Genomic DNA, 25,420 nt, shown 5'->3' with positions numbered 1-25,420 from the left:
TAGGTATGGTATAACTAGTGCATTTATGGATTTAAAAATTATCTACTTTTGCAAATTAACTTGCCCAATCTACAAGACTGATTTCACTCATGAATAATCTACCACCATTTTTACATACCCTCCTTGTGTTCTGATTTCTTCTGTCCTACAGTACATCTACTGTTAGACGGCCTAGAGACCGCAAATCTGATTCACGATTAAGTGGAAAATTTTCCAATGTCAGTCACTATGTCCTTAATTACAAACTCAACCTTACATTACTGGATGTGAATTGGTCTAAAGGCTAACTGGTCTACAATTCCTTTTCTTGCTTTTCCTCAATAGCTGAGTGACATGCAACTTACCAATCTAAAAGGAACAGTTTCTAAAATCAAAAGAAATGTAGAAAATTATAATTCGGACATCTGCAACATTCTCACCTACATTTAAAGCTACAGAAATAAATTTCCAGAAACCACATGGCAATTTGTCACCTTTTAGTACCATTATTTTGCTCATGTTAGTTTTGGAAAGTCCTTGACCCTGATTCAATATTAGAATGTTTATCAGGCTAACCTCTTCCTCTACCAAAACAGTTCAAAATGATGGAAGTAACATTTTTGCTGTTGGTCTATTACCTTGCAAATTAAAATGTTGAGGGTTTTGGCTTCTGCCACCCTTTCAGACAGTGAATTCCCAAAGGTGGTGACAACCTGAAGAGGTTCCCCCTTGAATCCCATCAAAATCACTCATCTCTTACCCTAAGTCTATGTCCCAGACTATGGGCCCCACAATCATGGGGAAATAGGTCCTTCCTATTCTCTCAGTCTGGGTCCCTCATTGGTCTCCCCTCAGCCTTCTTGGTTCCAGTGGAAAAAAAACTTCAGCTTGTCCAATCTTCACTAAAATTCTCTAGTCCTGGCAACATAGTCGTAAATTTCCTCTGCACACACTCCAATGTAATCAACTTTCCTATGGTGTGGTGACCAGAACTGCACACAATACTCCTGCTGTGGTTGAACTAGTGTTTTATACAGTTCCTGCATAACCTCTAAGCTCTTAAACATGGAGGAAAAAAGCCTCAAGTCTTCTTGCCTACTATGCCTTCTTATCCAGCAACCTTCATTGATCTGTGGACAAGTACTCCATGGTGTCTGTTCCTCTACTCTTCAGTATTTCTCCATTTGGTATCAGCCCTCTCCAAATGCATAACTTTGCACTGCACTGGATTCAACACTATTTGCCCCTGTTCCACCCACCTGACTGGCCAATTGATACCTTCCTGCAGCCTCCAGCTTTCTCCCTCACTATCAGAATTATGGCCAATTTTTGTATTGTCTGCAAATTGCTTAATCACAAGCCCTACATTCAAATCAATGTCACTGATGTATACCACAAAAAGGAACATGGTATTGAGCCCCATGGAACTGTCTTTCCAGTTGCCCCATGGAACTGTCTTTCCAGTCACAAAAACTCCCATTGATCAATGTTCTTTACTTTCTACCACTGAGCCAATTTTAGATCCAACTCACCACTGTTTGGAATCCCATGGGATTTTACTTTTGTGACCAATCTGCTACATGGACTGGATGAAAGCCTTGCCAAAATTCGTGTTTACATCATCAATCCATTACTCCCATCAACACCACCTCAAAATGTAGCCATATTTGTCTGATACAACTTTCCCTTACTAAATCCATGATGACTGTATAAAGATTGAGGTACATTGACAGGTGGGAAGGTGCTTTTCATTAGAAGGGTCAATAACCAGAGTCATAGATTTAAAGGTAGGAGATAGAAGGTGAAGAGGAAAGTTGAACAGAAAATATGTTTTTGCCCAGAGTGTAGTGGTAGTCTGGAACACCCTGTCTGAAAGGGTGGTTCAGTCAAACTCTCAATATTGAAGCAGCATTTTAAATATTCACTTATATCATCATAGACTCCTGGATATGGACCAAAAGCTGGAGAAATGAGTGCAGTGTAGTCAGATTTTTGTTGACAGACATGAACAAGATGGGCGAGTGAGTCTCCTTCTGTGCTGTAAGTGTCGCTGAGTCTATGGTAGAGATTATGGCTTTGGATTGTCCTGATGAAGGAGGTTTGGTGACTAAACCTTATACCTAGTAGTCACTGCTAACTAATGTTAATTGGACGTGGTTGTGGTGCCTATCAAGTGAGCTGCTTTGTCCTGGATGATGTCAATTCTTAAGTGTTATTGCAACCATAACTATTCAGGAAGGTAGGAGTATTTCATCACACTCCTGACTTCCATCTTGTAGATGGGCAGGTCTTGGGTTACTCAGAAGATTCCTAGCCTCTGACCTGTTCTTGTGGCTACTGTATTTACATGGGTTGTCCAGTTCAGTTTCTGGTCAATGGTAACCCCCAGGATGTTGACTATGGGGGAATTCATTGATTGCAATGCTAAAGAACGACAAGGAGAGATGGTTAGATTTTCTCTTGTTAGAAATGGTCGTTGCCTGCCATTTGTGTGGCACAAATGTTATTTGCTACTTTTAAGCCCAAACCTGAATGCTGTCCATTTCTTGCTGCATTTGGACACAGGCTGCTTCAGTATCTGAGGATTCACAAATGGTGCTGAACATTGTGCCATCATTGAATATCCCCACTTCTGACTTTACAATGAAGGGAAGATCATTGATGAAGCAGCTGAAGACTAAGGTCTTGGACAATACCCTGAGGAACTCCTGCAAAGGTGTCCTGAAGCGGAGATGGCTGACCTCCGACAACCATGACCATCTTCCTATGTGCCAGGTATGACTCCAGCCAGTGGAGAATTTGGCCCGATTCCCATGGACTCCAGTTTTGCTAAGGCTCCTTAATGCCACACTTTCAGGGCAACTGCACATGCAGTTGGCTTACATCCATATCCCAGTACAGCTACCACGTCTGACCCTCCTGTAAATCATTACAGTCAATAATTGAATCCAGGAAATTCAGTAAGGTTAATTTCCTTCAGACACTATTGGAAACTGATGCTGATATACTCACCATCTTTCGTTTTTAGTGGGGCACAGTTTGTCATTTTGCCTTCTATAAAGTCATAGATTGGCTTGGTATGAGTTGAGGAATTATCCATGGACTTCTCTTCTACCGAAACTGGCAAATACAGTTCGTGGCCCTGCTCTTGCACAGGTCGCTGGATAACTGCCTCCTTTCCCTTAGTCTTCTGCTGCTTGAAGACAGACAGTTGACAACTTTGCAATTAAAAAAAAAAACACCAAGCCTGCCATTAAATCACTAGACTCACTGACTGATCAATGGGGAACTCCAGCAGTTTCTGCACATTGATATTAGAAGGGAGAAAGGTATCCAGATCACCCCCTACTACCAAATTCCACATTCTCCTCCAAAAAGGAGGAGCTTTAGATCGTGAAATTATCACCAATCATCTTCCAAACAAGATAGCGATTTGAGGTTTTGATTCTTGAGACTTGAAGATTGTCCCCTCTCAGATTAGAAAATCTCTCATGTGACAGATGACCATCACTCATCTCTGGCTGTCAGCCTCCATTACAACAATTTCACTCTCAATCAATACTGGTTTCCTCACACTGCATGTGGGCGAGAGGTGGATGAATGCTAGTTTTGGTCTGTAAACCATTTGATATCACGACTGTTGTATCAAACTGACCAACTCCAATTGTAACATCATTACATTGGAGGATGCTGTGGTGTAGTGATAAGTTGCTAGACTTGTAATCCAGATCTCTAGGCTAATGTCCTGGGGACAGGGGTTCACATTTCCACCATGGCAGATAGTAAAATTCAAATTTAATAAAATCAGAAATGAAAACCTAGCCTGACAGTGACCATGTAACCAACATTGATTGCTGCCAAAGAAAAAAAGGCGGCTCTTTAGGGAAGGAAATTGGACTTTACTTGGTCTAGTCTAAATGTGACTCAACACCTACAGCAATGTGGTTGACTCCTACTCTCTGGGCAACAAGAGACAAAACAATAAGTGCTGGCTCAGCCAGTGATGTCCACATCTCATGAATTAAATAAGATCTTCCTGTAGACCAAAGGTTGCAGGTAACCTAAATGCAGATTTCATCATTTAAAAAAGGGCAGAAGTAGTTGACAAACTCATTCAAAAGCTGACTGAACAACCTTACTAGGTTATCAGTGGTGTATTGAGAATGAAGAAGTAGAATCCAAACACTAAGAATTGCCATGGCAAAACAAAATCATGCTGAAATCAGAATCCCTACAGTGCAGAAACAGGCCATTCGGCCCAACAAGTCCACACTGGCCCTCTGAACAGCATCCCACCCAGACCCATTCCCCTGCATTTCCCACATCTAATCCACCTAATCTACACATCCCTGAACACTACAGGCAATTTAGCATGGGTAATCCACCTAAACTGCACATCTTTAGACTGTGGGAAGAAACCAGAGCACCTGGAGGAAACCCACAGTTATGGGGAGAATGTGCAAACTCTACACAGTTGCCTGAGGGTGGAATCAAATCCAGGTACCTGACGCTGAGGCAGCAGTGCTAACCACTGAGCCACCGCACTGTCCCCAAAACATACAGACTTGGTCATTATGGGGACTGAACCCATGGCCTTTGTGTTATTAGCACCATGCTATAACCAGCTGAGCTAACTGACCACTGGCTAAGAAGAAATGAGCAGAGACAAAAGCAACTGCAACAGAAGGCAATTCATACACTTAGGATAACTCAGCAGAACAGGGACAAATATCACATGCATAAGAGGGATACAAAAACATCAAGAAGATTAGCCTCTGAAAATTTTGAAAAACTGTAGCAGTAATGGTAAAGGGTCTTTTAGCTAATATTTAATTCAAACTTAGTCTCCGGTTAGGAGAGAGTTGTTCAATGGCTATTTACATCAGTTAATATTCTTGTATATTTTTTTTAAGCTCTGGATGAGGATTGCTCATTATTGAATGGCATTATTAAACAGATAGTAATATCATATTGGTAATTTGATAGTGCTCCATGTCTGGATAATAATCATTTAATGGTGTTAGAAAAGTTGCAACAAGAGCTCCAAGTCCCTTATCTGCATCTTCAAGAGTTCAATAAAGTCAGATATCTCATGCAGTTCCTTCCTTCAAAAGAAATGGAACAGATCAGACACTAGTAGTAAGAGATAACAGTGTGGAGCTGGAGGAACACCTCAGGCCAGACAGCAGAGGAGCAGGAAAGTTGACGTTTCGGGTCGGGACCCTTCAGAAAATTACTCTCTGGAGATACTATTAGTAATAGATCTACACCAATAACTAGCAACTCTGGTAGTCATCTCAACCATCGGTTGGCTAATAAAAATGAGTCATTGTCATTCTTGTAACTCATCTCCATGGAAACAGTGATACAAGGAAATCAAACCAACTCTGAATTACAATTCATCTTGAATCGTTGTGAATTGGGCTCCAATGGGCAAGCTAAATGGCACAATCACTCCCATCCATAGCACACACTTTACCCCCCCACCTTCTGGTTGATCCCAGATTATAATGAACACTAAGCTTCATCCAGGAAACAAAATTGGCTTACCTTGGAATACCATGCGATAGCTAAAAGACAAAAATAAAATAGTTTTTAATAAGATTCTTAAACTCCTGGTAATAATTAAATAAAAATAGAAAGTGTTGTAAGTGCTCAGCTGGTCTTGCAGCATCTGCGAAGACAAAAACAGTTAATGTTTCAAATTGAATACAGCTCTTCAGAGCTGCATTTCTAGTTCCAAAGAAGTTTATTAGAGTGTAGACATTAACTGTTTCTCTTCACAGTTGCTGCCAGACCAGCTGAGTATTTCCAATACTTTGTTTTTATTTCAGATTTCCAACACTCAGTATTTTGCTGTCACTTTAATACCTGATGACATTGAACTAGGATCCTTGCAATCTTTCAGCTGTGCTCCTCTATTCATCACAATTCTTCCGATTGCTTGTTGGATTGACCTAATGGATTGTTATTGGTGGGTCAGGCCCCTGTCAGCAGAATCCACCCACAAAGTTAGATGACATGAGTGCACACAAGTGTACTACTGATATTGCTTCAGGAGCACCCACATCAGCAGCCAAGGCCCAACCTTTCCCTTCAAGTGGTGCTGAGTAAGTTGATGTGAGGCAAGGACAACAATGACATGGTTCAGGAGATTTCTACAGGCTGTTGCTCTGAAACAGGTGAGATGTGGTGCCCAGAAAACACCCGAATTAACAGAACTCTTGTCACTCAATGGAAACTGTGATGTCATAAGAAATTACAGATGCATCCATGATAGATCTGTGCCAAGATGACCAACTGTCCCATACTTCAGGTGGCCATCTCACATTTTGGCTTGACGGTTACTAGGATGCATTTTATTCCTTAATCTTTTGCTGTTCATTTTCACACACGTGCAACATTGCACTTTGTATTTGCTGCCCATTTGGGCAACTCCAGCAGCACCTCATGCCCAAACATCCTTGAATCTTTGCTACCATAGTCTATCAGCTTGATCTATAATCAGTCTGACTCAGAACTCACCTCAAATGACGAGAAACAGTCTTTTCAGCTGTTGTGTAAACACATATCCATTTCACGGTGAATCCACCAGCCCCTCAAACAAGTCAATATCCTCCTCTCACCACTCTCCCACCCTGGGCAGCATCCACCCACTTCCACTATCCTTGCCAAACTACCTCCCCAAACCTGCACTCTCCTTTACACACTAACTCCAGTCCATCCTCCCAATCCAGCTCTCCCCCATGCCCTTTCCCATTAATACCATCCGACCGCTCTCCTCACCCACTCACCCCACAACCCCCTCCCCCTCCCCTTACCACTCTGCTTCTTGTCCCCCACCAAGTCTCCTTCTATTCTCCAAACTCATCTCGAGCCTCTCCTACAGTTCTAGGCCTCTGATATCCTACCCCGACACTCTGCACAGGATCCCTGCACTACAGTCACTCAAATTCTGGGCTCCAGGCCTTGTTTTCAAATCTGTCCACAACCCCTGTCCCACCTGAGCCAGCTTTGCCTGCCCGACACACACACTGACACCAAGAGACAAACACTGCTGCTTCTGTAGTTTACTCCAGACACAGCCCTGCTTTTGTTTTCATCACCTGTCTCCCTGGCTCTTTGACAATAGCAGCTTTGACCCTAACAACCACTTCTGAGCCCCAAGATTTCCTTTTCCCAGCTTGCTAGACAAGAGCTCCAACGTTTCCATACCGTGGACGCAAAATCAATTCACAATCTTTTGAAATTCGAGAAATACCTGAGTGGAAGCAAGAGGTCAAGGATTTCCTCATCAGGAACAAAAGTATCGCTAATAGAATAACCAACAGCACTGAAAGGATTACGACATAGATGTAGGAAATGCATCCAGATGTATCCCCTGTCTGTCCAGGCACAGGCACTCTGTTGGAACAAGATGAACATTGAGAAATATAAATTGCAAGATTTTTATAAATTCAATGCAGAGTGGATTTGAGGGTCTGAGGAGTAATGGGATTAAGTGGAACTACTGTGCAGGCTCAGTGACAGTTCCACATTTGTGTCAATTCTTTATTTTAAATGAAGCCACTGAGCCAGTAACTCATGAAACAAATTGTTACCCAACAATGACAGCATCTTCCAAACTGGTGACCTCTACCACTTAGGATAATGGTAGCAGCTACTTGGGAACATGGTCACTTGCAAATTCCTCTCTGTACGGCAATAAATGACAATCCAGCTAGTGGCACACATTCCCTGATCAGCTCAAATTTTAAAAAAGCAAGGAAAGCCCATATCCCATGAGCAAATAAAAATTCAAAAAAAAAAAAAAAAAGACATTTCACACAGACATGATCCATTGATAACAAACAATTACAAATTGTTTGTTGAATTGTGTAAATATTAAATGGGCTAAGATAGGAGTGAATCTCCCTCTACTCCTTTAAAACTGAAATTTAAGCTCCTTCCACACTGTCCCCAAACACACTCAGGACAGGGACAGCACAGGGTTAGATACGGAGGAATGCTGATTGGTTTCACAGGTCGGCGCAACATCGAGGGCCGAAGGGCCTGTACTGCGCTGTAATGTTCTATGTTCTACGAATGCACAGCTCCCTCTACTATTTTAAACTGAAAGCAGCCTCAACAGTCCCTATCAAACACTCTCAGGACTGTGGGGTTAGATACAGAATAAAGCTCCTTTTAGTGTTGCAATGAGTCACAAACTCAATGTCAGAGTAGAGTCCAGTGGTTGTTTGATATTATTCCATTTCCTGCATCAGTAGCCTGTGTGAGATTGCCCACATAACAGTTGGCCCAATGGTTAGCACTGTTGCCTCACAGCACCAGGGACCCAGGTTTGATTCCTTGGGTGACTGTATGGAGTTTGCACATTCTGTCTGCGTGGGTTTCCTCCAGGTGCTCTGGTTTCCTCCCACAGTCCAAAGATGTGGGAGCTAAATTGCCATGTAGTGTCCATGGATACATTGGCTAGGTGAGTTAGCCATGAGAAGTGTGGGATAGGGAAAGGGCTAGGTCTGGGCAAGATGCACTTCAGAGGGTTGGTACAGACTTGATGGACCTAATGGCTTCTTTCTGCACTGTAGGGATTCTATTGATGCTCGTGGATTATATTGCACATTTCAGTCACTGCTCAATAGGAGCCCAGAATACAATACCAGGTGTGGATCATGACATGCTGCTAGCTAGCTCACTTACTGAGATAGAAACAGGAAAGCATCATTCATCTCAGATATATTAGGAACTGCAGAATCTGAGATAACAAGGTTTAGAGCTGGATGAACACAGCAGGCCAAGCAGCAGAGGAGCAGGAAAACTGGCTTTGCAGTGGGGTTAAAATTGTTTGAGATAGTAGAAACTGCAGATGCGGGAGAAGGAGATAAAAGATTTCTGAAGAAGGGTCTAGGCCCAAAACATCAGCTTTCCTGCTCCTCTGATGCTGCTTGGCCTGTGTTCATCCAGCTCTACACCTTGTTATCTCACATTCATCTCCTTGATCCTGGTCAGCTTTTTTTTTCCCTCTACTCCACCTATCCATTTTTGTCCCCATCTTTTGCAAGCTTGCTCAACAAAAGTCTATTGATCTCAGTACTGGAAATTACTAATTGCCCAAATTATCCACAGTGTTTCCAGGGAGAAAGTTCCAGCTTTAAATATTCCCATCTCTTGGGCAATTTAGTGCAACCCCTATGGAGAACCACATGACTTACAGGTGTGCTTGTTGAGGAAAGCTGTTCTCCATTGTATCAAGGTGATAGAAGAACTGTAGGCAGACCGCTACCCTCTGACTTAGATCAAAAGTTCACATCCTATTATAGTGACTTCAGCATGTTTTGCAGATCGACCCTCCCAATGTTACACTAAGAGGGTGTTACACTGCCAGAGGTACCGTCTTTCCAAGGAGATATTAAGCCAAGACATCTACTTTCCAGGTGGGGCAAAAAATTTCCACAAGGGTATCTGAAGAGTAGGGGAGCTCTCTGGTGTCCTCAAACAGTTTAACAGAACATTCCACACAGCAAGCTCCCACAAACAGTAAACTAGCTGCAACATTTCCTCCATTACAAAAGTTGGCACACTTCAAAAATCATTTGCTGGTTAGAGGTGCTATGAAATACACACCTCTTTCTTTCATTAGGGTGGTGATGTAAACCTGCAGAAAGCAAGAAAGCAAAGGTGAGGGTAGCAGGGCAGGGGTACACTTGTGCATTGTGGGGTGGGAATGGGAATGGGAATGGGAATATGTATTAGTGGCATGCTTTGGGGTTTTGGTTTCTGACCTTCCCTGCTGGACAGCAGCTGCTGACATTTGGCAAGGCTAGGCTCAGGTGATGGAAGTGATAACCCACAACTGCAGAAGAAGAATTACTGACTGTTCCAATTCCTGTTCTGACTGTCATGAAGACAGATCAGAACCTCAAAATACCATGGACATTTTTAACTTTTAATTCAAGATCTGTTTTTCCTGTTACAAAACAGGAGGTTTTTTTTAAATAAACAAAAATAGACTGAAGGTAAATTCAGTGCTGTTTGGCAAAGTCCTGTGTGAGACCAATGGAAGGCCACACTTGCAAAGTATTGTGGAATCATCAAAACACAGACACAACAGAAAGACACCATGGCAGGGCTGGCTATCATCCCCCTCGCAGCAGGCAACTGACCGCTAACAACCAAAATTATTCATGTTACTAGCCAGGTTCAAGTTAGAGTGCGCTGTTAAGGTCAGAGTCAAAGAACCACCCACTAATCATCCCTGTATTGCAGGTAAAGTTTGCCTCACTCCCAGTGATAGAAGGCCAGCTAGCCAACAAAGCCAGTCAGAAGGAAACAGTACAAGGGCTCTCACTGAGTGCTGCCACCAAACCATTGTAAAAAAGGAATTATGGGAATCAAAAGGATTTCAATTAACTGCAAACACTAGAATCCTGAAATGGACTGTTCAATTGTTAACATTCTACTATATACACTTCACAAGTCACCAAGTGAGAGAGTAATCCATATACCTTTTAACCTTCATCTTATTTTAGACTAAAATACCTAACTTGTGCAAATGAGGTATTATTAATGCTTTTCACAGTAAATAAATTCACTTTTGTTAACTCAAAACTGCTGGATTAAATTGGTTCCTGTCAAAATATAAATTCATTTGGTCTGGGAGAAAGATACCATCAAGGGAGGTGACCCTCTAAACAAACCTTATTCTGACTAACAGAGGGTGGGCGAATAGAGGTGTGCCAGTTCATTCCTCCTCACCCCAAGAGCTTAACAATTTGGAGTTTGTCTGCAAGTGAGATAAATTGGGAAGCCTCTCAGGATCTGACTAGAAATAGGATAACAAAAGCTGCCAAAACCCATGCGACTACACTTCAATAGGATTCAGCATTTGAGACAGAAAGGGGGAAATCTGGTGAAGAGGAAAGTGATGCTGCCATGATATTGGTAGGCCATATCAGCAAAAATGTTCAAATAAAAGTGATGTATAACAATCAACTCACTCTGTCCCTTCTTTAGATGATTCTTCAGATAAAGCATTTCCAATTTGTTTACGGCGGCACACGGTGTTTCTTCTGTAAGCTCCTGAGAAACAAAGATTAAGCATTCAGCTTTCTCAATAATGGGGTGGTTATCACAGTTCTAGTCAGAGCTGCCTGACAAACATGGAGCAGTACAGATCTCAGCTGTGTACAATCCTGATCTCACTTACACATTAAGAACTGCGGATGCTGTAAAACAGGAGCAAAAACAGAAGTTGCTGGAAAAGCTCAGCAAGTCTGGCAGCATCTGTGAAGAAACAAATCAGAGTTAATGTTTCGGATCTGGTGACCCTTCCACCCAGGAATCAGCCAAGTGACCCTCCTCTGAATTGCATCCATATAAATATGTCCTTCCTTGAGCAAGGAGACCAAAACAGTACATAATCACTCCAGGTGCAGTCTAATCAATGTCCTATCCAGTTGTAGGATGACTTGTTTGTATACTCTTACAATAACAGGTCAACATTTCATTTGTTATTACTGTAGCTGTCTGCTGATCTTCTGTTTAAAAACCCAAAAAACTGCAGATGCTGGAAATCAGAACTGTTGCTGACTTTTTGCGATTCATAAAGGTCACCTAGATCTCCATGCATTTCAGCATTCTGCTCTCTCCCTCAATTTAAATAAGATTCTGCTCCAATAGGAGTCATTATCATTATAACAGATTCTGTCCGATTTCAGAACTTTGTCTCAGCTGTCAAGGTCCATTGGAGCATTCCTATTACTGCTTTGGCAGATTTTGGTCAATGCAACACAGTGTGCTTTGGAGGGAGCCATTGCTCAAAAAGGGTCAAGTTCATGTCCCACAGACTTAAGCAGGTCAAAGTAGACACTACTGACCTGACCCAATTGGGAAAGTGCAGTGATTTTCAAACTCTGCTACTCTCAGGGTTGTCACCAAAGTTAGTGACTGAATCAATGCACACAAACTATCTATCCCCAATTTACTTGTCTGTTGGAACCAAGTTAACAGAAAACACTGACTAGGATCCTGTACTTGACAAGAACTACAATTTATGATAAATAGAAGAAAGGCAGAGATAGAGCATTTGCCCTTCCATCAGTCTGAAGGTGTGTCTCAGTCGTTCAATGTCAAGCTATTCAGTTGGCCAGGAACCAATCATGGATTTGGTGTCAATCTGATAACCTTTGAGAAACACAGCAGGTTTGTGCAATTGAGATTTATTGCTGGCCAAATTTAAATCCACACAAGCCCTGGTGCCGTGCCATCTATGAACATCTTCACTGCTTTGTTTAAGCAGTGGGTGAGATAAACAGCACAATGAGTGTCGGTAACTTGCTTTTACAGTGTGCAGCCATTACTTCCATAGTCCTTAGCATTAAAAGTTGTTTCTTTTCCTCATTTTTGTCCACAATCAAATTTAGAAAATAAAACTGTATAGGCTGTATACTACACTGTTGGAGGGTCAGTACTGAAGGGGTGCCAGACTGTTGGAGGGTCAGTGCTAAGGAAGTGCTGCAGCGTCCAAGGTTCACTACTGAGGGAGCACTACAGTGTTGGAGGGTTAGTCGATCATTCTCAACTTTGAATACACAAGTATTCAGAGCTCCCTGGGGTACAGAGTTCCAAAGATTTACAATTTCTCCTCACCTCAGTCCTAAGTTATCACCCCATCAGAGGATGATAGGAACAGCAGTAGGCCATTCAGCCCCTCAAGCCTGTTCCACCAATGAAGTCATGGCTGATTTGTCCATATACCTGCCTCAGGCCCATATTCCTTAATAACTTTGCTTAACAAAAATGTATCTGATTTAACACTGAGAAGTGATCAAGCATGCACTAGAGTTTGTGGAAGACAGTCCCAAACCACTACCATCCTTTGTGTGTAGAACATAGAATGTAGATCAGTACAGCATAGTACAGGCCCTTCAGCCCATGATGTTGCGCCGAACTTTTACCCTAATCCTAAAGTCTAAACCTCCACCCCTACCTTACACTATCATCCATATGCCTATCTAATAGCCGATTAGATGCCCCTAATGAGTCCAACTCCACTACCTTCTCCGGCAATGCATTCCACGCCCCGACCACTGAGTAAAGAGTCTACCTCTGACATCTCCCCTATATCTACCTCCACTCACTTTAAAACTATGCCCCCTTGTAATAGCTACCTCCACCCTAGGAGAGTCTCTGGCAGTCCACTATCTATACCTCTGATCATTTTGTACACCTCTATCAAGTCACCTCTCATCCTTCGTCGTTCTAAAGAGAAAAGCCCTAGCTCTCAACCTTTCCTTGTAAGACCTTCCCTCCATTCCAGGCAACATCCTGGTAAATCTCCTCTGCACCTTTACCAACGCTTCCACATCTTTCCTGTAATGAGGCAACCAGAACTGGACACAATACTCCAGATGTGGCAGAAACAGGCTTTTGTATAGCTGGAGCATAACTTCACAGCTCTTGAACTCAATCCCTCTATTAATGAAAGCTAACACACCATACGCCTTAACAAAGCTGCCACCCAGGTGGCTAGAGTTCAGGGAACTGTGGACATGAAACCCAAGATACCTCTGCACCTCCACACTGCCCAGAATCTTTCCATTAGCCCTGTATTCTGTTTAAGTTTGTCCTTCTGAAATGAATCACCTCACACTTTTCAGGGTTAAACTCCATCTGCCACTTCTCAGCCCAGCTCTGCATCCTATCAAATGTCCTTTTGTAACCTAGAACAGCCCTCCACACTATCCACAACTCAACCTACCTTCGTATCATCTGCAAACTTACTAATCCACCCTTCCGCTCCTTCACCCAAATCATTTGCAAAAATCACAAGTGGAAAGAGGACCCAGAACAGATCCTTGTGGTACATCACATTTAATCACCATGCTAGGTTACATCTTCAGTGCGGCCCCTGATGAAAGCTACGTAGTTCTACTCTGCTTAGTATTTATACAATCTGATCTGTTGGTGTTTTGTCTCATTTCCAGTTTCTTCCCCGCCCCGGTTTGTATATGGGGTCTAATTCCACATGTTTATTGATAGCATTACAGGTGGAGAACCAGGCCTCTAGGAATTCCCATGCATGTCTATGGTTGGCTCCAGCTAGGATGGTCACATTGGCCTTCGTTGTCGGAGTGTACTAAAAAATGAGGGCAAGTTTGTCATGTCATTTTGCTGCTAGCTGGTGTTCATGTATGTGGATGGCTAGTTTCCTTCCTGTCTGGCTGATGTAATGTTTTTGGCAGTCCTTGCACAGTATTTTGAACATTACTTTAGTCCTGGATGTCGGAGGTATAGGGTCTTTGGTCCTAGAGTGTGTTTAGGACAGTGCAACTGTGGGTTTGTGCGCTATCCTGATTCTTCATGGTCGTAAGAGTGCTGTTATCAGTTCCGATATATTCTTGACAGTAGTGTAGCCAAAATATTAGCTTGTATCATGTCCTGCATATCCATTGATAGCAAAGACCTTACACAAGTGCCGACACACACAACTATGGAACAACGGGAACCTGATTGAAAGCACCAAACTGCAAGGCTACCAAGCTTGGGTCCTTTGTGAACTCTTCCTACAGTGGTGAGATCTGGACAAATGCAAGGTTGGTGAAAAGGTTGACAAGTTTCACCCTTCACAGCCTCTGATGTATCCTGGTCATTTGTTTCAGTAGTTACAAGTGGCATCTACCCGACAATATAGAAAATTGCCCAAGTAGGTTCCAACCCACCCAATTACCACCCCATCAGTCTACACTCAATCATCAGTAAAGCAACAGAAGGTGTCATCAATAACCTGCTCAGCAATGCCCAGTTTGGGTTCTGCCAGGGCCACTCAGCTCTTGACCTCATTACAGCCTTGGTTCAAACATGGACAAAAGAGCTGAATTCCAGAGGTGAGGTGAGGAGAGAGTGACAGCCCTTGATATCAAGGTTTCACTTGTCCGTGTGGGGCATCAAGGAGCCCCAGCAAAAGTGGAATCAATGGGAATTGGGGAAAACGCTCCATTGGTTGGAGTCATACCTGACATATAGGAAGGTGGCTGCAGTTGGAAGTCAGTCAACTCTGCGCCAGAAAATCTCTGTAGGAGTTCAAGGTAGTGTCTTAGACCCAACCATCTTCAGCTGCTTCAATGACCTTGCCTCAATCATAAAGGTCAGAAGTGGAGATATTCAATGATGAATGCACAATTTTCAGTACCATTTGCGACTCCTCAGATACTGAAGCAGTCCATACCCAAATGCAGAAGACCTGGACAATATCCAGCCTTGGGCGGACAAGTGGCAAGTAACATTTTCACCACACAAATGCCAGGCTATTACTATTTCCAGTAAGAGACAATCTAACCACCACCCCTTGACATTCAATGGTATTACCATCATTGAAACCTCACCATCAACATCTTTAGGGTCACTGTGGATCAGAAACTCACTGGACTTGCCGCGTAAAGAGTGGCTACAAGTGGTACTATAACAAGTAGTTGACACCATCCGGGCCAAAGCAGCCCCCACTTGATTGGCACCACTTCCACAAGCATTCACTCCCTCCACCACAGTACATGCTGCTGCTGAGTATCTATCTCCAAGATGTACTGCAGAAACTCAAAGATCCTCAGACATCACCTTCCAAACCCACAACCACTTCCATCTAGAAGGACAAGGGTAGCAGATACATGGGAACACCACCTGCAAGTTTCCCTCCAAACCACTCACCATCCTGACTGTTCCTTCAGTTTCACTGGGTTAAAATCCTGGAATTACCTTTTAGAGGGCATCGTGGGTCTACCTACAGCACAGACTGCAGCTGTTTAAGATGACAGCTCACCACCACTTTCTCAGGGGCAACTAGGGACAGGCAATAAATGCTGGCCAGCCAGTGACACCCACACCCACACCCCATGACCAAGTTAAAAGATCACTGACTCAGGTTCTGGAGTGTACCAATTCCATCAAGAAATGCTTACTGCTAAGCTAACAATGTCTGTTCTGACATTGGATATATAGCCATCCTCCAAAGACCTTCTGAACAGTAAAGTGATCACTGGGTCATGACCTCTTCATCTCCCATACCCCAATAATAGATCCCAGTAATTTCCCTATTTTTGACAGGCTAACTAGCCTGTAGTTCCTATTTTTCTATCTTGCCTTTCTTAAATTGACAATTTCCATTCACTAGGACCATTCCAGAATCTAGAGTTTTGGAAAATCATAGTCAGTGCATCAATTATCTTTGCAGCTCTCTCTCTCAGAACCCTAGGATGCAAGGCACAAGGCCCTGGGAATTTGTCTGCTGAGTTTAGCCTAATTATTTCTCTGGTACCTTTCTCTTTACAAATTACTTTAAGTTTCTCACTCTTTAGACTCTTGGACAACTGCTTCTTTTAAGTTTTTTTTTTTAAAAAAAAGTCTCTTGTGAAGACAGACAATATTCGTATAGAATTTCTGCATTTCCTCATTTCCCAAATTAATTTTGGTTGCTTTTACATCCAAAAGGACCAACATTTGTTTGTTACTCTACCCCACTGAATATATTTATAAAGATCTTGCAATCTGTCGATTCTGACTCATTTACTTTCAGCCTACTTTCTCTCACGTTAAGTCGGTTATTTTGGTCATCTTTTGCTGGTTTCTAAAACACTCCCTTCATCATTACTTACTCCCCTTCTTGGCAGTGTTCCAAACCTTGTAAGGTTTTTGACTTGCTCGCTGAGCTGGCTTGTTTTCGTTCAGATGTTTCATAACTATGCCAGGTGACATCAGTGAGGCCTCCAGCAAAGCAATGTTATTCTACTCCGCTTAGAATTTACACTGTCTGGTCCATTATAACTCACCATAATGGACCAGACAGTATAAATTCCAAGCAGAGTAGAGTAGAATAACATTGCTTCGTTGGAGGCCTCACTGATGTCATCTAGCATGGTGAAGAAACATCTGAATGAGAACAAGCCAGCTCAGCAAGCAAGTCAAAAACCTCAACCTAAACCCGAGCTACAGATCTCTGGAGAAAAAACACACCACTTTAAACTCAATCTCCTCCTCAGTTAATGCTGACATTGGCCTCAATAGCTAGTCATGGATGGATCTCTTTCATAGAGTTCTTAGATCACAATGGAATGTATATTCCTGGAGAACAGTCAACTATTTCTTTAAAATATTCAATTATTGCTCATTTATCAATACTGCAATCTAAATTCACAGACACTGCTATGGAAGGAATGAAAAAACTGAAGACTATAGTAGATATTATGAATGTCTCTCCTGACAGTAGTTGTTTGCTGCAATAATATGTACCAGTGATAACAAGGGGGAAATGTTATGATAATATTAAGTGCTGGAGAAACTCAGCAGGTCTGGTAGCATCTGTGGAGAGAAAAGGAGAGTAAAAGTTGAGTCCAGTTTGACTCTTCTTCAGTTGACAGGGAGAGGTGACAGGCAATGCAAAGGCAGGATGAAGAGGTGACGGATGCAAGCATCTGGAGTAGTGAGCAGTTTTGGTCCCCTTATTTAAAGGAAAGATATCATTTCATTGGAGACAGTTCAGAAGGTTCACTAGGATGATCCGTGATATGGAGGGATTGTCTTACGAGCAAAGGCTAAACAGGTTGGGACCCTACTCACTGGAGTTTTAGAAGAATAAGAAGTAACCCCATTGAAACATGCAGAATTCTCAAGAGGATGTTTCCCCTGATGGGAGAGTATTTGAACAGAGGGCATAGTCTCAGAACATAAGGGTGCCAATTTAAGACTGAAAATGAGGAGGAATTCCTTCTGAGGGTTGAATGCCTTTGGAACTCCTTGCCACAGAGCTGTAGGGACAGAGGCTTATGTATATTCAAGGCAGAGATAAATAGATTCTTCATCAGTAGGGGAATCAAGAGTTATGGCAGGAAAGTGGGTGTGAAGAATGTCAGGTCAGCCATCATCTTATTGAATGGTTTAGTACGCTTTAGGCGGCTGAATGGCCTACTTCCATTCCTATTTTATATGGTCTCATGGGAGAAAGTAGTGACTGACTAGTGAGGGCAGGAGGCAGAGTTGACAGATACAGTGATGGTTTTAGTGGCCATGTTTAGAGTGTTTTTTTTTGCACTGAAGCTGTGCTGCAATTTAAGACTAGCAGATCCTGGTGCACTGAATTTTAATGTGCTGTGGCACATACTAGCACATTTGTAGTTACTTTGTAAGTATTTTTCATGAATAACTGAATGGGGAACAAATTGGCAAATCAGTTACACAGTGTGTACTGACCTGCTAAGTTATTAGAGCCATGAATGTTTTCAAATTTGTTGATGCAATTAGGTAAAACTCCAGTTGTAACACAGGCAGCGAACAGATCAAATTGATACCTCACCTTTGCTCACCACCTCCTCCCCTGGTGGGCAGGTGCTGTGTTTTGAACATTGCTCACAGCCATCAACAGTGATGCTCTCACAGTGGAAACCTTCCAAGCAGTCACAAATCGTGTCACGAATACTTGTACATGCTACAATTGGAAAGGTCCCTGTATAGCACCAAATAAGAAGATTCTTGTTAAGATTTTAAGGTTGGTTTTAACTTGACAATAAACAATCTGCAATTCAGTTCGGTGGAGGTAGCAGTGGCTGGCTCTTCTACAGGGTCTCCTTGCCATGAAATCAGGGAGGGGAGGCTGAGCCCTTGTCCATGTCACACAATCATCCAGTTAACATTTTAAGATACAAATGTTCAGTGTTTCTGGTCCTTGTTCTACAATCTAAAATGCAATACAGCTCAAAAAACTGCTCTGTTACACTCAGCATAAACAGAACTTGGTGACCACACTAATACCATAACTCTTTTAATCTAGTAATTTCAAACTATTTGGATACTGTATCTTGTTTACTTTGTATCTGTCATGTTATAGTTAGGTTTGTGCACAGTTAAAAAGCAGGGATAGGACAGGGAGAATGGTTACTGCACAGGAGACCATTTGACCCATCGCCCATAAGGTCCCTCACCAACCTCTATAGATGTACCACTGAAAGCATATTGTCCAGGTGCATAATAGCCTGGTATGGCAACTGCTCTGCTCAGGACAATAAGAAACTACAGAAGGTGGTGTGCACAGCCCAGACCATTACAGAAGGCAATCTTCCATCCATGGACTATTTACACGGCTCGCTGCCGCAGAAAGGCAGCCAAAGACCCCTCGTGCTCTGGTAACGTTCTCGTGTACACACACACAGGTTCAGGAACAGCTTCTTTCTTTCCGGCCGTTATCAGACTGTTGAATGGACTCACCTCAAATAACGTAACCTGCAATGTAACCTGTGTGACTCCAAGGTCTTTTTGATCTGTAAATCCTTTGCTTGCTGTGATCTGTCTGTACCACTCGTAAACAAAGCTTTTCACTGTATTTCGGTACACGTAACAATAAATCAATTGATCATGCGCATGCTCCGAGCAAGCACAATTCAGCTAGCCCCATTCCCTTAACTTCCTGCTAATCTTCCCTCTTCAGGTGTTTAATCAAACTCTCCGTTAAAAGCCACAACAGAATATACTTCCATTTCCCATCTCAGATCCTAACCACTGTCTGCATTAAAAAGATTTTCCTCACATTGCTTCTGGTTCTTTTACCAATCACCAGGCTCTCAATCATTCTGCCAATGGGAACAATTGCTGTCTATCTATTTAGATCTTTCATGATTTTGGACACTGGAAAGATACTACTTCTGTTCAGGAAAGAATGGAGACAAAGCAGGAAAGTAAGTCAGCCAGTTAACCTAACATCTGTCATTGGGAAGATATTGGAATCCATTATTAAAGAAACAGGACATTTAGAAAATCACAATGCAATAACGAGAGTCACAGCAGGGTTTTGTGAAAGGGAAATTGTGTTTCACAAATTTGTTAGAATTCTTTGAGGATGCAATAAACAGGGTGGATAAAGAAACCATTAGCTGTAACGCATTTAGATTTCCAAAAGTCATTCAATAAGGTTTCGACAAGACCTATATCCTGTGGAGGATGCTATATTAGCTAGAAGGCTGGCTGACTAACACAAAAATGCTGGGATAAAAGGACCATTTCTAAGTTGGTCAACTGTACTTAGTGAGGCAGCACAGGGATCAGTGCTAGAACCTCAACTATTTACAATCTATATTAGTGACTTGGATGAAGGAACTCAACATATTTTAGCCAAAGTTACTGTGGATACCAAGTTAAGTAGGAAAGCAAATCCAAAAAAGGGATGCTCAATGATTGATGTGGGTGGAATGAGTTTCAGTTCATGGGCATTGACACCAGGACTTGGATAGTAGGAAGCTGTTCTGATGGGATGGGCTTCACCTGAACTGATGGGACCAGTGTCCTGGTGAATTGAATTATTATGGCTGTCTACAGAATTTTAAACTAATTGGGAGGAATGTAGGCTTACAGAACAAGACCATATGGCAGTATCACAGGGCAGCTATTTGGATAATGAAATCCAGAGTGGAACAGCAAGAGACAGTATACAAAAGAGAAAAGCAGTAAATAGGGTCAAAAACAGGGAAAGCTGGCAGAAGGGAAAATTAATGGCTGTTTACTTCAGTGCTTCTGGCATCCAAAACAAAATAAATGAATAACAGCACAAATACAGTTTAATGGGTATGATCTTACATAGATACATGATTACAAGGAGACCAAAATGGAACTAAATATTCATGTAAATTTTAAAAAAGTACAGGCAGGAAGAGGGTGGCAGGGTAGCATTTTGTTTTGTATGGGATGGAGCAAGTACAATAGCAAGAAATGATCTTGCATTGAAAGATGTAGAATCCATATGGGTGGAGAGAAGAAAAAACAAGGGCAAGACAACACTGATAGGAGTAGTCCATGGACCTAACAGTAGATAAAGAGTGGGACAGAGAATAATTCGAGATAAATAGGGTATTTAAAAATGGGAGTACACTAATCATGTGACTTTAGTCTTCATGTAGATTAGAACGGGCAGATTGGCAGAGGAAGCCCGAGGAGGAATTGAGTGTATTCCTAACAGTTTTCTAGAACAATACATTGTGAATCCAACCAGGGATCAGGCTATTTTGGATCTAGTGGTGTGGAATGAGGCAGCTTTAATAAATGATGTCAGAGTAAAATATCCCCTAGAAAACAGTGACATGGCAGAATTTACATTCAGTTTGAGTGTGATAAACTTGGGTCAGAAACAACTGTGCTAAGCTCAAATAAGGGTAACTAGAAAGGAATGAGAGCAGAGCTGGGTGGAGTGGACTGGGAAAGGAAATTAACAGCAAAGGAACAATGACAAAACATTTGGAAAAAAGCTCATGGCTCAAAAAAAAAAAAATCCCAGTGAGGAATAAGGGTTCTAAAGAAGGAGATAAGCTAACCATGGTTAACCAGGGAAGTTAAGGATAGTATTGAACTGAAAGAAAAACAAAATACACAATCTGGTAAAGATTAGTGGTAAGCCAGAAGTTTGGAGGAAAACAAACAAACAAAAGATACCAAAAAAAAAGAGAAAATAAACTGTGGGTAAACTTGCAAGTAATATCAAGATGGACACGAAAGCTTCTTTAAATATATTTAAAAAAGAAAGATAAGCCAGAGTGACCCTACGCCCCTAACAGAAAGGGGCTGGGGAACCGTGAAATGGCAAAGCTGTTCAATAAATACACAGCATTAGCCCTCACAGTAAGAGGCTCCAATAGCATCCCAAAATTACTAAATAATCAAGGGCAAAAGGAGGAGAGGAATAAACACAATAACTACTAGGAAAAAAAAGTGTTACTGAAACTAATCAAGTTAAAGACCAATAAGCTCCCTGGACCTGGTGGGATGTACCCTAGGATATTAAAAGAAGTAGCTAGAGGTAGAGGATACACTGATTTGATTTGATTTATTGTTGTCACACATACCTAGGTACACAGCAAAAAGTTTTGTTTTGCATACAGTACAGGCAGATCATAAGGTGATTGAATAGACCAGGAATATAGAGTTATGGCTGCAAAGGTGCAAAGTAGATAGTCATCTTCCAGGAATCCTTAGATTCTGGAAAGGCCCCAGAGGATTGGAAAACTGCTAACGTAACACCTATTTACTAGAAGGAAATGATTTAAAAAGGTAACAATAGACCAGGTAGCTTAACTTCTGTTTTAAAAAATCAGAACTGCAGATGCTGTAAATCAGGAACAAAAACAAAGTTGCTGGAAAAACTCAGCAGGTCTGACAGCATCTGTGAAGGAAAAAAAACAAAGTTAATGTTTCAGGTCTGGTGACCCTTCCTCAGAACCAGGGCTGCACTGAGGATGTTACCAAGCACGGTAACGAAATGTCTGTGGAACAACACGCCAGCTGGGCAAGCTAACCAACTGCAACACCCACAACCCAAGCTACAGATCTACTCCAAAACCTTGACTGGGTTTTTTTGAAGTAGTAACAAAGAACATTGAGGGTGGCAGCAGTGGACATGATCTATATGGACTTCAATGAGACACACTACAAGATCCCTCATGGTAGACTAGTTAACAAGGTTAGATCACATGGAATACAGGGAGAAGTAGCCACTTGGATACAGAACTAGCCCAAAGGTAAAAGACAGACAGTGGTGATGGAAGGTTGCTTTTCAGACTGGAGACCTGCGACCAGCAGTGTGCCACAAGGATCGGTGCTGCGGCCACTGCTTTTTGTCATTTATAAGTGATTTGGATGTGAACGTAGGAGATATGGTCAGTTAGTTTGCAGATGACACTAAAATTGGAGGTGTAGTGGACAGTGAAGGGTACCTCCAAAGTACAATGGGATCTTGATCAGACGGGGCAATGGGCTGAGGAGTGGCAGATGGAGTTTAATTTAGATAAAAATGAGGTGCTGCATTTTGCAAAGGCAAATCAGGGCAGGACTTATACACTGAATTGTAAGGTCTTGGGCAGTACTGCTGAACAAAGAGACCTTGGAGTGCAGGTTCATAGTTCCTTGAAAGTGGAGTCGCAGGTAGACAGGATAGTGAAGGCAGCTTTGGTAAGCTTGTTTTTATTGGTCAGTGCATGGAGGTATAGGAGTTGGGAAGTCATTTTTGCAGCTGTACAGGACATCGGTTAGGCCACTTTTGGAATACTGCGTGCAATTCTGGTCTCCCTGCTATAGGAAGGATGTTGTGAAACGTGAAAGGGTTCAGGAAAGATTGACAAAAACATTGCCAGGTTTGGAGGGTTTGAGCTATAGGGAGGCGCTCAATAGGCTGGGCTATTTTCCCTGGAGCGTCAGAGGCTGAGGGGTGACTGTTAGAGATTTATAAAATCATGAGGGGCATGGATAGGATAAGTAGACAAGGTCTTTTCCCCAGGGTGGGGAGTCCAAAACTCGAGAGCATAGGTTTAAGGTGAATAACATAAAAGGGACCTAAGGGGCAACTTTTGTACAGAAGGTGGTAGGTGTATGGAATGAGCTGCTAAAGGAAGTAGTGGAAGCTGGTACAATTACAATACTTAAAAGGCATCTGGATGGGTACGTGAATAGGAAGGGTTTAGAGGGATATGGGCCAAATGGGACTAGATTAATTTAGGTATCTGGTCAGTAGGGATGAGTTGGACCAAAAGGATCCGTTTCCATGCTGTACAACTCTATGAACCGAGGACAGCATGGCTTTGTTAAGGGGTAATTATACATTTCTGACAAATATACAAGAATTCTTTGAGCTAACAAGCAGGATAAGTAAAGAGGAAGCAATAGATGTAATATATTTGGATTCTCAGAAGGCATTTAAGAAGGTATCACACATTAGGCTACTTAATAACACAAGACCCGAGGTGCAGGAGGTAGCATATTAGTATGGATAGAAGATTAGCTAACTAATAGAAGATTCTAGAATATACCTCCTCCCACCCACCTTCCTGCAAAAAACAAAAAAAAAAAACCCCATTCCCAATTCTTTCGCCTCTGCCACATCTGCAGCTCATCCCTCACACCCCCTCCCCGCAATAACCATACAGAATCCCCCTCGTCCTCACGAGCCACCTCACCAATCTCCGGATCCAACACATCATCCTCCAACACTTCCACCATCTGCAATCCAACCCCAAAGACATTTTTTCCTCCCCACCCTTATCTGCTTTCCAGAGGGACCACTCTCTCCAGGACTCCCCTCCAGCCCCACCACACCCGGCACTTTTCCCTGCAAGCACAGGAAGTGCTACACCTCCCCCCCTCATCCCCATCCCAGGCCCCAAGAAGACCTTCCACATCAAACAGATGTTCACCTGCACACCTGCTAATGTGGCCCCCTCTACATTGGGGAAACCAAGTGGAGGCTTTGTGGAACACCTACGCTTGGTTCGCACTAAACAAGTGCACCTCCTAGTTGCGAACCATTTCAACTCCCCCTCCCATTCCTTAGATGACATGTCCCTCCTGTTGTGCCACAACGATGGCACCCGAAGGTTGCAGGAACAGCACCTCACATTCTGCTTGGGAACCCTGCAGCCCAATGGTATCAATGTGGACTTCACAAGCTTCAAAATCTCCCCTCCCACTACCACATCCCAAAGCCAGCCCAGCTCATCCCTTCCTCCCTAACCTGTTCTTCCTCCCACCTATCCCCTCCTCCCACCTCAAGCCCTACCCCCACATCCTGCCCCCTTGACCCGTCTGTCCTCCCTGGACTGACCTATCCCCTCCCTAACTCCCCACCTACACTCACCTTTACTGGCTCCATCCCCACCTCTTTGACCAGTGTCTCCTCTCCACCTATCTTCTCCTTTATCCATCTTCTATCCACCTCCCCCTCTCTCCCTATTTATTTCAGAATCCCCTTCCCCTCCCCCACTTCTGAAGAAGGGTCTAGGCCTGAAACGTCAGCTTTCCTGCTGCTCTGATGCTGCTTGGCCTGCTTTGTTCATCCAGCTCTACACCTGGTTATCTAAACTAGAAGATAGAGTTGAGATAAGGGGACACTTTCAAGAAAGCAACCTGAAACCAATACAGTGCCAAAGGAATCAGTGCTAGGGCCACAATTATTTCACTGTATGTTAATGACTTGAATGAGGAAAGTGAATGTACTATAGCCAAGACTGTAGATGACAAATTGGTAGGAAGGCAACTAGCAAGGATGACAAAAGAGTCTGCAGAGGGATATGGATAGGATGAGTGAGCGAGCAAAAACAACTTGCCAGATGGAATATAATGTTGGATAATGTTATGCATTTTGGTAGTAAAAATAGAGGAGATTATTAAATGGAGAAAGACTGCAGAAAGTTATAGAACAGAAAGATTTGGGAGTCTTCATCCATGACAGACAAAAAGCTAGCATCCAAAGGAAGGCAAATGGCCTTTATTTCAAAGGAAACAGAATATAAAAATAGGAAGGTTTCACTGAAACTATAAAGGCACTCGTCAGAACAGAGCTGGAGTACTATGAACAGTTTTGGACCCTTTATCGAAGGAAATATATATTGGCATTGGAGGCAGTCCAGACAAGGTTCTCTAGGCTGAT

The 25,420-nt window shown here is 42.6% G+C and overlaps 1 protein-coding gene across 3 annotated transcripts in view; it reads right to left on the bottom strand.

Annotated features, from left to right (window-relative positions):
• The window catches only part of LOC109924443 (tumor necrosis factor receptor superfamily member 14-like), a 42,751-nt gene that overhangs the window by 3,138 nt on the left and 14,193 nt on the right, over positions 1 to 25,420 (bottom strand). The window contains exons 4-8 of one of the 3 annotated variants that reach the window (XM_048618883.1): positions 18,320 to 18,469; positions 10,977 to 11,058; positions 7,241 to 7,383; positions 5,530 to 5,549; positions 2,992 to 3,175 (exon numbers count right to left, since the gene is read on the bottom strand). In XM_048618883.1, coding sequence (XP_048474840.1) covers positions 2,992 to 3,175; positions 5,530 to 5,549; positions 7,241 to 7,383; positions 10,977 to 11,058; positions 18,320 to 18,469 — 579 coding nt within the window. The remainder of the gene's footprint in view (positions 1 to 2,991; positions 3,176 to 5,529; positions 5,550 to 7,240; positions 7,384 to 10,976; positions 11,059 to 18,319; positions 18,470 to 25,420) is intronic. The other 2 variants (XM_048618884.1, XM_048618885.1) reach the window with 2 other exon arrangements.

The sequence above is a fragment of the Rhincodon typus genome, chromosome 41 (assembly GCF_021869965.1).
Source record: "Rhincodon typus isolate 14 chromosome 41, sRhiTyp1.1, whole genome shotgun sequence".
Lineage (NCBI taxonomy): Eukaryota > Metazoa > Chordata > Chondrichthyes > Orectolobiformes > Rhincodontidae > Rhincodon > Rhincodon typus.
The sequence above is the reverse complement of the archived record's forward strand: the minus strand, read 5'-3'. Positions and strand labels throughout refer to the sequence as shown.